The 16,803-nt window shown below is 42.7% G+C and overlaps 1 protein-coding gene across 1 annotated transcript; it reads left to right on the top strand.

Moving 5' to 3' along the window:
* Nucleotides 1–444: 444 nt before the first annotated feature.
* paxbp1 (PAX3 and PAX7 binding protein 1) lies at nt 445–12,387 on the top strand. Its single transcript, XM_012827707.3, has 18 exons — nt 445–924; nt 1,627–1,758; nt 2,212–2,403; nt 2,998–3,219; nt 4,720–4,823; nt 5,185–5,393; nt 6,149–6,338; nt 7,281–7,404; nt 8,169–8,271; nt 8,490–8,605; nt 8,749–8,948; nt 9,192–9,339; nt 9,593–9,714; nt 9,926–10,002; nt 10,238–10,304; nt 10,490–10,636; nt 11,211–11,368; nt 11,846–12,387. The coding sequence occupies exons 1-18, from the start codon at nt 582–584 to the stop codon at nt 11,961–11,963; spliced, it is 2,772 nt and encodes a 923-aa protein (XP_012683161.2). The 5' UTR covers nt 445–581; the 3' UTR covers nt 11,964–12,387.
* Nucleotides 12,388–16,803: the final 4,416 nt, after the last annotated feature.

A 16,803-nucleotide genomic window follows, 5' to 3' on the forward strand; every position in this document is an offset into this window, starting at 1 on the left:
AAACCCACATTGTATCGTGATATGATCCGTTTACCTGCATCTACAACGATATTACTGACTTCAGCCCACTAGATGGCAGTAAAAGACTGCCAGATAATCAATAGTAAAGTCCAGTGCAGTCTAGTCAAAGCAGAGAGTAATTTTCTGTTAAGATATGTCTGGAACCAGAAATTCTCTGGTGGTTAAATGATAATGGCTTATTCACTACATATGGTGTGCTGACAATAAACACAATCAAATACCATTACAGATTTAACTGTTTAATGTTCAATAGGTAACCGCAAAAATAATTTAAAATCCTTGCAAATAAACGGTATAATACATTTCCTACCATAGATAAACGACAGCCAGCAGCTTTTACTTTGAAATGTAAGTGTCAAAAGTAAACCGGAAGTAATAAGCCTCGTGGACAGATTCCAAGCTGCCGGGTCCGCCTCTTCTCAAAGCATTTAGGGACAACAGCTATCCGCTAAAATGGTTAGCGCACAGGTATCTGCTGTCTCTGCGGCTCTCATTGAGTCATTAGAAATCATGGTATATTTTCATGTGCATCTCTAATAGCTTTTCAGAAATAGATCAAAATGTTTAAAAAAGCAAAGAAGTGTAACTTGAGGAGGAGGAATGAATCCGATGACGACGAGAAAGAAGACGTCCAGCAGCAACAGCAACAGCAGCAGCAGCAGCAGCAGCCGCCGCCGCTGCCGCAGCCTATGGAAGGGCAGCCATGCGGGCCTGTGGCAGAAGAAGGCTTAGACCGGGAGGCAAATTTGAACACTCCAGAGACATTTAACGTTACAAGTGTCGCTTTGGACATACAAAATGGAAATGGATTTCAAACTTCTAAAGCATCTAAAGAGAAAAAGCGGGCCAAGGATAACCGTGAAGCTCCGAAAGCAAGTTTGTTGAGCTTTCAAGATGATGAAGGTAACTGCTAACTTGGCTAAATCGCTGGCTAGGCTAACAAACGTAAACAACTTGTAACTAATTAGTCTTGATAAAATAGTAGAGTGGAACTTAGCCTTGTGTTTAGTTTATGTATCGGTTAGATTGCCCATTGTACTACAACACTCAGTCTAAGCTGTGGGCAACCAATTAACATTAGTCAATGTAGACTGAAATAGCTAACAGTTAGATGTTAGCTAGTTTGGTAACTAGGTAGTTGACCGCTAACGTGAACTAGCTGGTTAACGTTACCTATATCTCAAGTTAGAGGACAATGCGCGTCGGTTATTATGTTAAAATAAGCCTAACCTAAACATATGTGAAATGTCTTGTCAGCATAACTACCTAACATGTACAGTAACCGTAACACACGCCAGCCCCGTACTGTAACACCGTTATACCATGTGGAAACTGACTGCTGTCAACACATCACCATACCATTAAAAACAGATGTGGAGATTCAGCGCAATAATCCACTGACGTACTCTCCTGAGATGACTAGTTTGGTTGTGTTGTCTATCTGCTTAGTCAGCGCTGCACAGTGTTGTGTTATAGGGGAAATCGGAGGGAAGATTTGCCAGCTTACCCGTGACAAAGTAAAAAAAAAAAATGCACTGAAGCGGCATGTCGCATTGCTGTCAAATACTAAACTAAAACTGCCAATACATACATAATGTTTTTTAGATGACACCGAGGTATTTCGAGTGAAGAAATCCAACCATAGTAAGAAGATTGTGAAGCAGCTGAAGAAGGAATACAAGGAGGACTTGGTGAAGAGCGGTCATGTTTTACCTGAGCCTGTTACAAGCACTGATGGTAAGATTATATAACATTTGTCACTGGATCACGTATGTTCTTCTTCTGTCTCTCTGTAAGTGTATTGTCAATTTTATTCACATTCGTTTTAGGAGTTGTTTGGACTACACTGTCCTGCAAAAAAGTTAAAATGCAGCAATAAGAAGGTGTATGTTGTTGGTTAACTAATTGTGTTACTAGATTGTACCATTCATTACTCCATGTAGGCTGATGTGGTAGATGAGGCAGTAAATAGGAATAGGTAAATAGAAATGGAATAGCCATAATCTGTATATAAAAATGCAGCCTTCTGTTTTTAAACTATGACAAACCAATGTAACACTACAATGCAGTTTAATTTTGACCATTTGACCATTGAAAGGGTAGCCACAGTGAAGTGCATCTCTTCATACTTCATACCCCATTCTTATCTTCGCCACAATACTGAAACTGACTGTTTGCTGTGTCCTTCAGCGGCTTCTGCGCATATTCCTCTCCTCACACCTAAAGAGGAGCCAGGCTTGGAAGGCAGTCGGGCCAGCAGTGAGCAAGGAGAGGAGGAGATGGAGGTGGACAGCAACGATGAGCAGGACGGCGAGGGCGACACAAAGGCCGGTGGTGGAGCCTCATTCCAGACCCTGTCGACACTCAGCTCTCTGAGACCAGGTGCCTGCGGAAACTAGTTATACAAAGTTCTGTCCTCATTGACTTTTGTGTGATTTTGGAAGCTATGGTATTCTAGTAAGTGTCTCACAAATGACTTCATAGCCACTATTTCTCGATGGTTTAATAGTTCAATGAGATTTTTATTGTCACAGTCATTGTGATTCCTAACTTACTGCTGTATGACTTGGAAACTAGGGTAGTCTAGTAAACTCAATGCAACTGAATAGTCAACATGTTTCAATCAGTAAGCAGTAGTTTAGTATACTTCACTCAACTGACGATATCCAGCACGTTTCAGTAGTTGTATAAAGCGGGGGAGCTGTATCGCAGTGATGGCACCCGAGTCCCCGACCACACACGAGCCCAGTGCACCAGGACACAGGCTTGAGTCCGACCGGAGGCCATTTCTCAAGCCCTCTCCCCATTGTTCTCTCCCCCTCGCTTCCTGTCATATCTTCACTGTCCTGTGTCAATAAAGGACTAGAGAATCCCCCAAAATAATTTTTTAAAAGCAGTCGTATCAAACACTTCATAGGGATTTCATTCACTTTTTATACTGCTCTTGTAGATAACCCATGGCCCATTTGTATGCAGGTGAGATCCCAGATGCGGCTTTCATCCACGCAGCGCGGAAGCGGCGCCAGTTGGCGCGGGAGCTGGGTGGAGACCCACCGCTGGTGGACCCGGACGCTTCCAAAAAGCGGCTGGTGCACGAGGACGAGCAGGGTGGCAGCGACGATGACGAGGACGAGAAGAGGATCGTCTTCAGCGGCGTCAAGCAGAAGACCCAGCGGCAGAAAATCGCAGAGGAGATCGGTGAGTGGACAGGGTTTTCAACGGGGACAATAAATTGAGTGACATCAGTATACTCAAGAGATTAAAGTTCTCCGTCGCTACGGTGGATTTCTGTCAATTTGATTCAAGAGAGGCTGTTTGAGATCAGTGTAGCTCCGTAGGGGGGGGTTTACAGAACTTAAGATCGTGCTACCAGGTGATGGGTAGCTGATTTATATAGGCATGGGCACCATAAATGTCGTTTAAATATTCGTTAAATATTCGGTTGCGTAACAGCACAGAAAATAAGACACGTCCAGTTTTGGTCCAAGCATAATTAATATAGCTGAATATTAAACAAACATGCATTCTGGCTAACTACATGCTTACTAGCTAACTGTTAGCACTCTAATCAGGTCTGCCCTCGTCAAGCACAGATGCAGATTCAGCATTATCAAATCTTTCCTCAGCCCACCTCCCAGTTGAAGGAGAAGAAAGTAAGCAGTAGTTCATTGACAATATATTTACAGAGCAAGCTATGAGGCTGAAGGACAAAACAAAGTTGTACTGTCTATCCACTATAACGAATAGTTACTATACTCACTATCCTTATTGAGTTTCTGTTGCTGATTTTCAATATCTTCATTAAATGTTACATCATATGGAAGTTTTACTTCCTGGATTTCTCTATTAGATTAACATGTGTAGGGCAAAGATAGCCTTCAGCACCTTTCGTATAGTGCATCATGTAATCTTATATCAATTAGATAGTTAATATATTTCAGGTGTGGGTCGTGTCACAGCGAAATGAAAAATTGATTTATTGGATATTCTAAATCTGCAGTTAATTATCTTTAAGATACGGGGAATTTGTTCAATTTGGTGCAGCCATTGCCGAGAAATAAGCAAAAATGTTTAAGGTGTCATCAAAATCAACTTTGGAGAAAATCTGTTGTAAACCATAATGCATAGCAACCAATACTTTCTGTCATTCAGTTGTGAACCTTTGCACAACGATAAATGACAAACCACGTGAAATGGTTTCAAATCACTTCTCAGAATTAACTTTTGCAACACTGAACTCATTCTGTGGTGACACACCCTGCATAGGGAAATGCTGCATTATTAATCAATAATTGAAGGAAAGTGGTGGATGACTCAGGATTCTGTTTACTGAGGAAGTTTGCAGCAGCAAGTCAGGCTAATAGGTACAGCTGAGGTGGTTAACTAAATCCTGTCATCTAGTGGTTAAAGCGTAATAGCAGGGTATATATAGCTATACAGACCCATATTCACTTCCTGAATAGATTGGGTCTGGCGACGCTTCATTTTGGATTGATTCCAGTTGTTGCATCCTAATGGGCTTAAACCGGGTTCATTTTGTAACCATTGGACCAGCCTTAAACCAATTGCTATACTTCCTACTTCGCCACTAATGGTGCAAGTTAATATATATTAGCTCTTTCACAAACCCTGTTGGCAGTAATGAATCAATGTCTTTATACCCTTGATGAATACATTGATACGTTCTTCTTGCTCCAGGTATTGAAGGCAGTGACGACGAAGCCTTGGACACAAGTGGCCAGGATGAGGAAGTGAACCGCTGGGAGCAGGAGCAGATCAGGAAGGGCATCAGCATCCCACAGGTACGGCTCCCTGATGACACACTCTCCGATAACACACTCCCTGACAACACACTCTCCGATAACACACTCCCCGACAACACATTCACCTAACATCACCTCAGATTCCTGCAGCGAAGTCTCCCTGACAACACACTCCCCTAACATCACCCGAGATTCCTGCAGCTGTATCTCCCTGACAACACACTCCCCTTCACATCACCTCAGATTCCTGCAGCTGTATCTCCCTGACAACACACTCCCCTGACCACACTCATTCATCTTCTTAGCATCCCTATGTGAAATTGAATAAAATAATGTTGTTTGGAACCACTGTTTGTTTACCACTCTTCTACCGTGTCCTTTCTTCTTTTTTTAATTGCAGGTCCTATCCAGCCAACCTGAGGATACAAACTTTTACTACCAAAGCAATTTTGAGACCCAGCCCTATGGGTCGTCCTACAACATGCCTTACACATACACACCTCAAGTTGAGAAGGCACCAAAAACCAAGGACTCTGTAAACTATTCTGTCCCCAGTAACGAACTTATCCCAATTACCACAGATCTGGTAAAGAAACGCCTTAAAGACAGGTAGGCTTTGATCCCATACTGCTGTAAATGGGTCAACCCCACCCATAGATTTCTATTCATCAGACTCGTGATGCATTTGTAATTCTAAGCAAGAATGCATCTATGGGGGGAAAAAAAAACATCTTCACAGACCTTCTTGGTTCAACTGAATTTAGTTAACTTGTTGTAGTCAAAGAAGACAGGGATTTGTAAAGTGGACTAAATCCAGAACACATGTAATTACTTAGATTTCATATGCGTATTATCATATTTATAAAATTGTATCAAAACATCTCTTTTTGAGGGAGTACTGGGTTATCGATAGATTTGGGAGTTCAGAATCAGTTCCCTCTACCTTTTTTTTTTTTTTTTATAATGTTGAAATGGTGCCTTTCAAAGGCCTTAACCTCAGTGTGAAATCAGGTAACCCCCACTATTTAAGGCCTCGTAAAAGCTGCTGTTTCTCAAGTTGCTTAGCGACCTGCTTTTCTTCTGGAACTGCCTTGGCCTCTTATTGTTAATATTTTAACAATGAAACTTGCATAGTCTCTGCACTTGCTATGCTTGAGCTATTAACCACATACAGAATGAATAATGGCGAGCTATAGGAGATGGTGTAGGAGATGCAGAGAGATGGAGTGACTTACCCTGAATGACCAGATTGTGGGGGATGAGTGTGATGAGATGGTGTGTTGTGGTGCTGGCGTGATTTGACTATTGTATGTACCTCTTCTGTGTGCTCCCCTCACCCCTGCCACCCCCTCACCCCTCCTCAGGCTCAGCGTTTTGCGCCAGGGGCACAATATCAACTCCAGGCGCTTTGATCAGATCCAGGAGGACCTGCACGCCTCAAGCAGTGCCATCGAGAGGCTGGAGGGCAGCTCTGAAGACGTAGCAGACCAGTATAAATTCTTGCAAGAAATGCGAGGGTATGTTCGAGACTTGCTTGAGTGTTTCAGCGAAAAGGTAAGGGAGAAACAGTTGGCGCCCTCTTACGGCTGTTGTGCTTTGTCTAAATACCTGATGCTTTTGGACCCAGTTTAGCTGTCTTAAGTCTCTCAGAGCAGTAATCTTTACTATCAAAGAATTAAAGTGTGTACCACACAATTCTTAGTGTTGTGTTTGTAAAATGTTAGAATATTTTTTATTTTTTTTGTTTAGGCATAGTTGGTAGGTCAGATAAAAACAGCTAACCCAGATGTTGACCAAACCCGACATTGTGAATTTTACATAACATATCATCGTTAAAAAACACCATCATCTTTCTCCTCAGATTTTGAGAAAGGGAGTGATCCAGAAAACTGGCTTCGTACGTGGCTAGGGTTGCCCTTTAACACGACTCTCTCCCACTGTGTATTCTATTCCAGCATGCCAGTCTCAGACAGCAGCGATCTGACCTCAGCAGAGTCTTTCTCTGGGAGTACAGAGTTATAGGGCCTCTGACCTCTATCTCTCATTTTCCCCCTAATAAGTATCCCCCCTGGAGCTATCAAAATGATATAAAGACATACCCTTAGGTCACGCCATTGTAATAATTCACTTGCAATGACTTGATTTGACAGTCAAGGGCACTGAGCCAGTTAAGCTGCCACCAAGTGGCTTGAGATCTGCTCGTCATCTCGGTACCAACTGCCCCACACAAAATCAATGAAAGTTTGAGGAGGAACCTTGATGAATTAGTCCTTTGATTGAAAATGCAAAGCCCTTTTAGAGGCCCTCTCTGGCCTGCTGCGTTGTTCTCCTCAGACTTCTGAGGTCAAGCAGGAAGTGAATATTGTTGCGTTTGGCTCTTAACCCCGCTAACGTCCTCCTCTCCCCGCCGTAGCGCTGTGGAGCCCGTGGTGGCCTTGCAGGTCTCCTGCACGTGTGTGATTGTTCAGCTGTCACAAAAGCCATCGTATTTTTCAGGTGCCGGCCGTCCTGGAGCTGGAGGCAGCCATGCACCAGTTATTAAGGCAGCGGGCATCGCGGCTCGTCCAGAGAAGACAGGATGATATTAAAGATGAATCATCGGAGTTTTCAAGCCATTCAAGTCAGTCCATCTTGAAGGTTTTTATTATTTATTTGAACGGCCTCGTTGCATTCTCTTGTTTGAAGTGAGAGAATGTGTCTGGTTTGTTTGTTTGTATGTATGTATGTATGTATGTATGTATGTATGTATGTATGTATGTATGTATGTATGTATGTATGTATGTGAGCGTTATGCTAATAAGTAAACTACCAGTTTTCAGTGTCCTGTTTATATCTATGTGTACTGGAAACTGGCACTTTGTGCTTCTTGAGACAATGTAGCACATGTGACCCCCCCCAGCCCCTATGATGGGGGAACTAGGGGGAAACACATGCAAGCCAAAGGAGATCATGCAAGTGACTAAGCTGGTCTTGCAGATCATGGAAATTTTATCTGTGGTTATGTTTGTAAAAGGGAAGCTGTGATTGCCTTTAGTAAATGCAGATGGAAGGTAAGTGCATTCAAGTCACTGGCAAAGTGCTTCAGAGAAGAGGAAATGTTGAGAATCTTCTGGAAAAGAGCTGATTTCATGATCCCAGAGATGACAAGATGCTTATCAATTTTTCATATTTTAACATGTATTCTACCTCAAAAAGAGATATTAAGTATTTTACTTTTTTTCCAGCAAGTATTTAACAGTAGTAGTGCAATGTTTATTAGATGATTGAAGATATTTCAGAGCTTAGTGTATTGGCTCTCTCGTAGGTTAATATCAGAGTTTGATGTGTTTGTGTAATTTGAGTTGTTAGTGCTGCTGGGTAATTGGGAACTCTTCCCGGTTTCAGGTAAGGCTGTGATGGCACCCAATCTTGACCCGTTTGGCCGAGACCGAACAGCCTATCAAGAGCAGGCCAAACAGAGGCGCATTGCCGAGCGCGAGGCTAGACGGTATGCACACAAAAAAATTATTACATTAAGTGACATTAATCCATTATGCAAAATCTGAACGTTTTGTGGAACCAAGAAATATTCCCATTTCATTGTTTCATCTACAGATAGATATATATGTGCCTTAGACTTCTTTTTTGTTTTGGACTAATGTATTTACATTTGGTTTTGGTGACTTTCGGTGACAGTCCGCATTATTTGTTGTTTGCCTTGGACAGGACGAGGCGTCGGCAAGCCAGAGAGCAGAACGGGAAGAGGGCGGAGCACAAGGAGGGTCTCTCCAGTGACGATGAGGAGACCTCCACTGACTTCACCAGCTTTACCCTAGAGAAAGGTATCCTCCCTCCCGTAAACACATGAATGCATGCATTAGCAGATATTTCCACCTTTTTTACACACAGGTGGGGAAAAAATTGCACGTTGTTCAAGGCAAGAAAGATTCTATAGCCGTAACTGTTGTTCCGTTTCTACCGATAGATCACATTAATAAGGAGTCTAAGAAGATCTTTGAGGACGTTGTGGACGACTTCCACTCTCTGGACAGCATAAAGTCCCGCTTCGAGGTGTGGCGGAAGTTTTACTTCACCTGCTACCGGGACGCGTACATAGGCCTGTGCCTGCCCAAGCTCTTCAACCCGCTGGTCCGGCTGCAGCTCATCTCCTGGTCTCCTCTGGAGGTACATACACACTCCATACTATGACTACCAATCTCTGTGCCAGTGGCTTACTGTTAACTGTGATGGGTATTTTTTATGTATTTTATTTATTTAATTTGAGCATAACAATAAAAAATTGCACATGTAAAGGGGTGAATTTTGTAAGCTGTTGTGCCAAATGAGGGAGCTGTGATCTTATTTTGATCTCTGCATTCCTGTGTGCGATTCTCCTCTGAGCTTACGTTTGTGTGCTTGTCCCAACAGGCCGAGTGCCCTAACTTTGAGTACATGCTGTGGTTCGAGTCCCTGCTGTTCTACGGCTGTGAGGATCACCCCACGTTACAGACAGGAGACAACGACTTCGGCCTGTTACCCTCCATAGTGGAGAGAGTCATCCTGCCCAAACTGGCCGGTGTGTACCCGTTAATGAAGCCCTTCCAAGTGTGGAGGAGAGGGGGGAAGGAGTTTACTATCCAGGGCTAGTTAGTGTTCTTGCGTCAGCAAATTGAAATTCAAAAGGTCCTTGACCCAGGCTTTGGCATAGCCTGATTGATTGATTGATTGATTGATTGATTGATTGATTGATTGATTGATTGATTGTTTAAAGGGCTCCATCATCACATTTTGAATGAAATTAAAAGGGATTCTTTATCTCGGTTGTACAGTTTTTGCGGATCAGGTGTGGGACCCCCTCTCAACTAGTCAGACGTCCAGGATGGTGGCCTTCATGCACAAACTGATCAAAGGCTACCCTACAGTCCTCAATGGGAGCAACACAAACACACAGGTAAGTACTGCAAACCGCAATCCTGTCGAGTTTGGACTATTCCATGCAATTAAAATAGGAATATGACAAAAGATGTCCACAGAGAAGGGGGGTGGATGTAGAGGGTTATTTACCTGATTTTGACTAGCTGGACTCATTTTATCCCAGTAAGTAGCTGAAGTGATTTCATCCCACGTCTCTATGGTAACGTTTCCTCCTCTGGAACCTTTAGGAATTATTGAAGACCATTGTGATGCGGACGAGGCGAACCCTGGACGATGACATCTTCATGCCTCTCTTCCCTAAGAAGTGAGTCCTGATCAAGAGAAAGGGATCAGAATGCTTACTTGTGGTCTTCTGTCCCCCTTTTCACTGTTTCCTTACTCTACCATCTTGCACGCACTTTTTACATTTCTCGCTTCACCTCAAACTTGATTCTTTTATCCTATTTTGACAGTTTTCTAACTCGTCTATTATCTTATTTGTACTTTTGAATGCATAATGTGTCATTTCCCCTCAAACTTGACTTCTCTGTTTCACATAGCGTGCTGGAGAAGAAGAACTCTGGGCCCTGCCTGTTTTTCCATAGACAGTTTTGGACTTGTGTGAAGGTAACCGCAGTATTCTGTGTTCTAAAACTTTGTGTATGATGGCATGTTGTGCTTCTGTTTACATGTTTATGTAACATCTCCTAACTTTAGAAAAAAGAAGTCAAGCCACCCATTAATGATCCTTGTTTGTTAATGCGGACCATAGCACACATATTTAAGTGGTGCTTCCTCTCTCGTTGATTTAGTTGCTGAGCAACATCCTCCAGTGGAATTGCATCCTGTCTAACTCCATGCTGAAGGAGCTGGCTGTGGACAGCACCCTCAACCGCTACATCCTCTCCGCCCTTCAGACCACGGAGCCCGGGGAGGACTGCATCGAGAAGTGCCGAAGGGTGAGGACCTTTGATGCGTCGCCCAAAATGATATCGCCAATGCTAAACCATTTAACCAGATTGAGTTACTGTTACAGGTTATACCTGTTGTTTATCATTATGTACTGTAAGCTCACTGGGAATCAAAACAATGACCGTTGGGTTAACACCATCTGGTCACTGAAGATTGACCCAGATTGGATTGGATAAACTTTCATGCATTTCTGCTTTGTTGGTTTTCTCACCTCTTTAAGGTGTTTTGTTTTGAGGCTTAATGAACTAATGAATGCTTACACAACTCACAACAATGCACTTGCGTAACACCTTGCACAACTGCAATGAAGTGTGTTCCCTCGTGAGCAATTGGACAGATTGAAATTTCACGGTAAATTACACATCTGTTGTGCAGCTATAACAGTTATTGGGCAGGTCAGATAAAAAGCTGTGTTAAGCTGTTTGCAGTAAACACCCTCTCCAGGTATTTACACAGTGCTTTCGGGAGCAGTGTGACGCTGTTGCGCAACACCTTTTATAAACAAACTCACATCCTCTTGTGTGTTTGTGTGTATTTTTCTTTGCTCTCTGCTGCCCCCAGGTGGTGGAGTGCTTCCCCCCGCAGTGGTTCAGTGGACTGAAGGGGCAGCAGCAGACCCTGCCTCAGCTGGAGAACTTCTGTCGCTACCTGAAGCACCTGGCGGGCGCGCTGTACCGCGTCGGCCTGGGCGGCCTAGACTTGGAGCGCAGGAATAGCAGGTGAGGAGTCACTTGCTTATCTGTGAGGATTCAGGAAGGTAAAGGCTCTGTATTTAGCAGACGCTTTGATCCCAAGCGACTTGCATGGGCCATTTACATGATGCTAATGCTAACCACTGTCCCACCATCACCCATAGATGTAGGTGTAGCACATGTAGACATCACGTTCTTCATTACATTACAGCAGTTTGGTTCACTGGTGTTGGGCATGCTCATGAGAGAAACAGGCTATGAGTGTACGTATAAACAGGACAAGCACTTTCAGCGCTGTCAAAGATGAACAATATCAGCTTCAGAAAATAACAATACGTTTTTTTTTTTTTTTTCTTGATACAAAGGAGAGATGATGTATTTCACAACAGAGCTTAGAGACACTGTTTCTATTAAAGCCAACTTTTGAAGTAGGTTCTTTGCTCACATTAATGACAATCACAGTATTGCTCACTGTACTTGTCCTTATGTCCTACTGTTTAACAGGGAACACATCAAGGAGGTCATGAAGCTCTTGTGTCGTCTTAACGCTGTTGACCATGTGATCGCTATGGCTACAGAGTATGGAATCAAAGACATCAAGCCCTTGTTGGAGGGCAAGTGAAGAACAATAGACTGGCTCACCTTGCTAGCTTGCTAGCGGTTTTAATCATGGACTATTGTGTTGGGAGGACTTGGCTGTTGGACTACTCAAAGCTACTGAAGGATTCCACTCGTCTGGTCAAGTGCACTAGTTACACACTCTTTGTTTCAACACGTCTTGCACCCTGGCCTCACACCGTAGTGTGGTGGAATTGTACCCTCTGTTTTCCAACATGCACATGTTTATTTTTGGGATGTGTTTTTACCTTGTGTGACTGATCGCAGCAGCCTTCTTTTCTCATTATAGCACTTGGTTCACCGCAGAGTTGAAACTTTTGCCAAAATCCTTCCTCATCCGCTCAACATTTGTTGGTTCAGATGCTATCTGTATTTTAATTTTCCTGATAGATTTTCAATGACTAAATAAAGACTACGGCTATGCTAAAGTTTGTCACCATTGTATTGAAGTTGTAATGCCATTCTTGCATTTTTTTTTTTTAAACAAAAACAAAACAAAATGATGCTTCCCGTTCATTGCTGGAGATTGCACGGTGTAGGTAATGTCATGTACATATGCAGTCGCGCAGGTTGCATCGCTGTCCGTGTAATGCGTGTGTGATGGCCCCCACCGCAGTGTGAATGGTATCCCAATGAACGGGCGGGGTTCGACTACTGTACAAGAGACCACTTCAGCGCGCCTTCTTAGGACAAACTCTTTCCGAACGAACTCCTGAAGCGAAAATAAACTCAAAACAGGTTGAAGCCCAAACTAAAAAAAAAAAAAAGTTGTTGTGGACTGCTTTTGGTTATTTTGCACCAAGACCACATTTTCAGGTAAGTTCCTTGTATGGATAATAGTCTTCTTGGTCATAGAAAGTCTGAGCTGATTGCGTGTACCGTCGGGAAGAACGCGTGTAACGTGCTGTATTAAGGGGAGTATAGGTTCTATTTATGTTCTGAGCAGGTTAAACTCTGCAGCCAATGTATCACTCAGGAATATCAAGCAAGCATGGTTAGTTCAGTCGCGCACATGGTGACTAGATAGTGGTTATGCATGGAGAATGCGTGCACGGAGTATGCGGGGTCTCCCTCGCTGCATGCAGTATTCGGGGTCTTCCTCGGTGAAAGACACTTTCTTTGAATTTCAATAGTTTGACTTTATGTCATGAGTCAGTATAATGCTGCCACGCTGGAAAAGAGCATTTGGTTATCTACATAATGTCGATATACTTTTAAATTGTCGCCAAAATCAGTGAAAATTATGTTAAGTAATGTTGTTATCTAAGTTGTAAACGAACATCTGGGATATTAACAACACTTACTCGTGAAAACTGCATATATGCATGAAGACTTATTAATCTTGCAAACATTTGGGTCCTAGTTTACAAACGTAGGTGGTATTGACGGTGGTCTTAGAACATTTAGTACGTGTGCTTGCTTGTATCGTGCCTTACGTCATGCGATGTAGCGCATGTAATGTTACACGAGAGGAAGTTTGTGCGGTAGCCAGATGTTGTCGCTGCCCAACACATTTTGCAGAATAAGAAAGCAGTAGGGGCTGAAATGTACTTTTCTTAAAAAGACTACGTTCACCAAGGGACCCTTTCATTAAAGGATCGCGTTCATTTTAATATGGCACATGAGAAAGCGAGGCGACAAATCTTACACTAATGCCAGGCTAGAGACTCACTAAAAGGGAGCTTTTAAGTAGACCCGATTTGACCTCCGCGATCCTTGCACGCTTGTGTGAGTAGCGCTGTAGGCTACTTTGAGGCAAGAGGAAGGTATTACTTTGAGTAGGCTATTACTTATTTTGTATTTGATTTACGTCAGGCCTTCTGTAAGTCTAATGTAATTATCTGAGATTAGGATGGTTAAAGAATAAGGCTGTGGGGTATTTGTGCCGGTTGAGTGGTTCCTTTGGCTAGAAAGAGCACTAACCCTGAAAGAAAACTAAAGGTGCAAAAAGTAGTTGTACTGTCAAAAATCCAAATTCTGTGTACAATAATTCTACTGCAAATTATTTTTCCTCTGCATATATGCATTTTAATGTAATTATTCCATAGGACTAGAAGTTGTAAAGAAATCCAATCCGACACCCACATCTTTTCATAACAATATTTTAGCATGTTATGTTTCTTTTATCTAGACCTATGGATCAAGTCATCAACAATTCACCAAATAAATAGCCTACAACATGGTTACCATTCAAAAATGATTTCCACTTTTAAAGGAGGTCATTGTCATCTATATTTCATGTTATGCAATAGTTTAAAAACATGCGAGTATTTTGGTGGATGGGGAGTGTATGTTGGAAGCATATCCAGTTGTATGTTTTTAGGCGGGTTAATGACATGTTCCCATCTTTCCATTCCAACTGTGATCCTGTCCTGTTGTTCATTTTGTGAGAGAGATATAAAGAAAGAAGAGAGGAATAAGAAACAGATAAAGTAATATAGATACACAGGAAGCCACAGGAAGTGCATGACCTGCAAAGGATGAAGCCCTGATCGGATTCGTTTGGTTTGATCTAAAATGACTACCACTGAATAGTCTAGTTAGTATCCACTAAAAAGGTGAAGTTTGTTTAATTGCCTCTTCTTACATGAGTTTTGTATAATAAAATGTTACTGCATAATAAACCCTTAATTACTTTTTTTCTCATGTACACTACATGTTACTTGAAATGTAGTATGACCAAAAACACTATCAATGAATTAGGACAAGACAGGACAGAGTGGAAACTCTGTGTCATCCATGCATCTTGAACAGCCCTTTGTATCCTCTGTCTAGAAGCAGCGCTTGTAGAGTCAGCAAGTCCTCCTGGGTCTGTGGGAATGCCTGGGCAGCTGGGGGTTTTGGTGGTGGTGTGAGCGCTGATAAATCTCTCTGTTGGAAGGTCAGTGACTGCCACACAGGTGCTCAGCAGTGCTGGACAGCTGTGAGGCTCCTAAACTATGCGCACAAACTCAATGACCTCCGTTGACTCTCTATTATCCACATTTTTAGTCCTTTGCACTGGGGTGTGTTGTTCACCAGTTATGTGAATATACATGATTTGCCACTCCTTCTGTCCTGTCATAGCTGATCCATTAGTCCACAGAACGCTATCACCAACACAGTTGCTTTATCAATTAGTCTTCATAACACTATCACAAATACAGTTGCTTTATCAATTAGTCTTCATAACACTATCACCAACGCAGTTGCTTTATTAATTAGACTTCATAACACTATCACAAATACAGTTGCTTTGTCCATTCGTTTTCATAACACTATCACCAGTACAGTTGCTTTATTAATTAGACTTCATAACACTATCACAAATACAGTTGCATTGTCCATTAGTTTTCATAACACTATCACCAGTACAGTTGCTTCATTCTATTCTGAATCTTTAATATTAGCGGCATGTTTGAGGCGGCGTGAGTTAGGCACTCATGCTTAGTTTGTTTGTGTGGATTCACTGTGTAGACCTTGAACTTTGTGTCGGTTTTAAACATACTGACGTGTGTTGCTTCGATCCCTTTAGCCTTGAGCATTTTTAAGGTGTGTCCTAGCCAAACTACGTATGCACTGTTTGCACACCTGCATTAGAGTTTTGGCACCTAGAACAGCACATATTTGAATATCGTTCACGTTCCTTCAAGCACTCTTCTAAAATTAAAACGATAGATTCAAGGTAACCCAAGGCCCAATATTTTTCGTACACAAAATGCATTATTCTTTAGTAGTTTGTATTGACAACAAATGTTTTTCTTCCTGGAGATGTCTAGGCATTCCCTGTACAAATTGAATGTATTAGATTGTATCTGAATGTATCTGTACGTGTCAAGTATTTTATTTTTGCATGGGTCACATTCGGCACTTCATACCTATGTATCAACCCATCATTTGTCAACTGAAAGTTGCCGCTCACATGTCCGATGTACAGCATGATGGTAGGGAAATGTCAAGTGTGTATTTGGAGCTTGAGGAAAACTTCTTCTCATTTTGTGGTTGTTGCCAGTAATACATACCAGAAGAAGGCTCTGTTCGAACACACTCTGTACCTTAATTTCTCTGTCAACAAACCGTCCCTGTCGTTAAAGATTGGAATAGCCAGTGAGGGTAGGAGAGGGCACTATCAGGCCAGGATCCTATATGATTACATGAGTTTATGTGCAGCATCCTGATTTGGGGCCTCACACAGACGCCACACCTCCTCCTGTCCCACCGGCTTTATTTAGTGACGAGAGTTAGACAGAGCCGTTGCCTTGGTTACCAGTTTAAATATGCACCTCCACGTCCCTCGCGCCTACTGTGTACCTCACTCCCATTGTTGTGTGTGTGTGTGTGTGTGTGTCCGTGAGTGTGTGTGTGTGTGTGTGTGTATGTGTGTGTATGTGTGTGTGTGTGTGAGAGTGTGTCTCTGTCTCTGTGAGTGTGTGTGTGTGTGTGTGCCCGCATGGGTGGGTGCATGTGTGTGAGAGTGTGTGTCTGTCTCTGTGAGTGTGTGTGTGTGTGTGTGTGTGTGTGTGTGTGTGTGTGTTCCTGCCCACCCTCCTAGCCAAATCTCTTCAGTGGTATCAGATGATGCCCATGTGCACCCTACACCTTGCACAACCTTCACTTCCAGATGGAAGTGTGGGATTTATTTATAATGCCCAGGTTTTTTCTTAGTCCGGTTGCCGTCTCTCTCAGCCTGGCTGAAGGAGTGAGGAATCATGCCTACTGCAGGGGGTTGGTCTTAGCCTGGCTGAAGGAGTGAGGAATCATGCCTACCGCAGGGGGGTGGTCTCAGCGTGACTAGAGTGTGACCCGGCTGAATTCATGAAATTACTACATGGATCTCGTGATAACATGTGCGCCTGACCTGTACT

Source organism: Clupea harengus, chromosome 8 (genome assembly GCF_900700415.2).
Source record: "Clupea harengus chromosome 8, Ch_v2.0.2, whole genome shotgun sequence".
Lineage (NCBI taxonomy): Eukaryota > Metazoa > Chordata > Actinopteri > Clupeiformes > Clupeidae > Clupea > Clupea harengus.

Coding starts and splice junctions, on each gene's coding strand:
- paxbp1 (XM_012827707.3), top strand. CDS start 582: ATGTTTAAAAAAGCAAAGAAGTGTAACTTGAGGAGGAGGAATGAATCC. Junction 4,824..5,184: donor AGGGCATCAGCATCCCACAG/GTACGGCTCCCT, acceptor TTTTAATTGCAG/GTCCTATCCAGCCAACCTGA. Junction 7,405..8,168: donor GGAGTTTTCAAGCCATTCAA/GTCAGTCCATCT, acceptor TCCCGGTTTCAG/GTAAGGCTGTGATGGCACCC.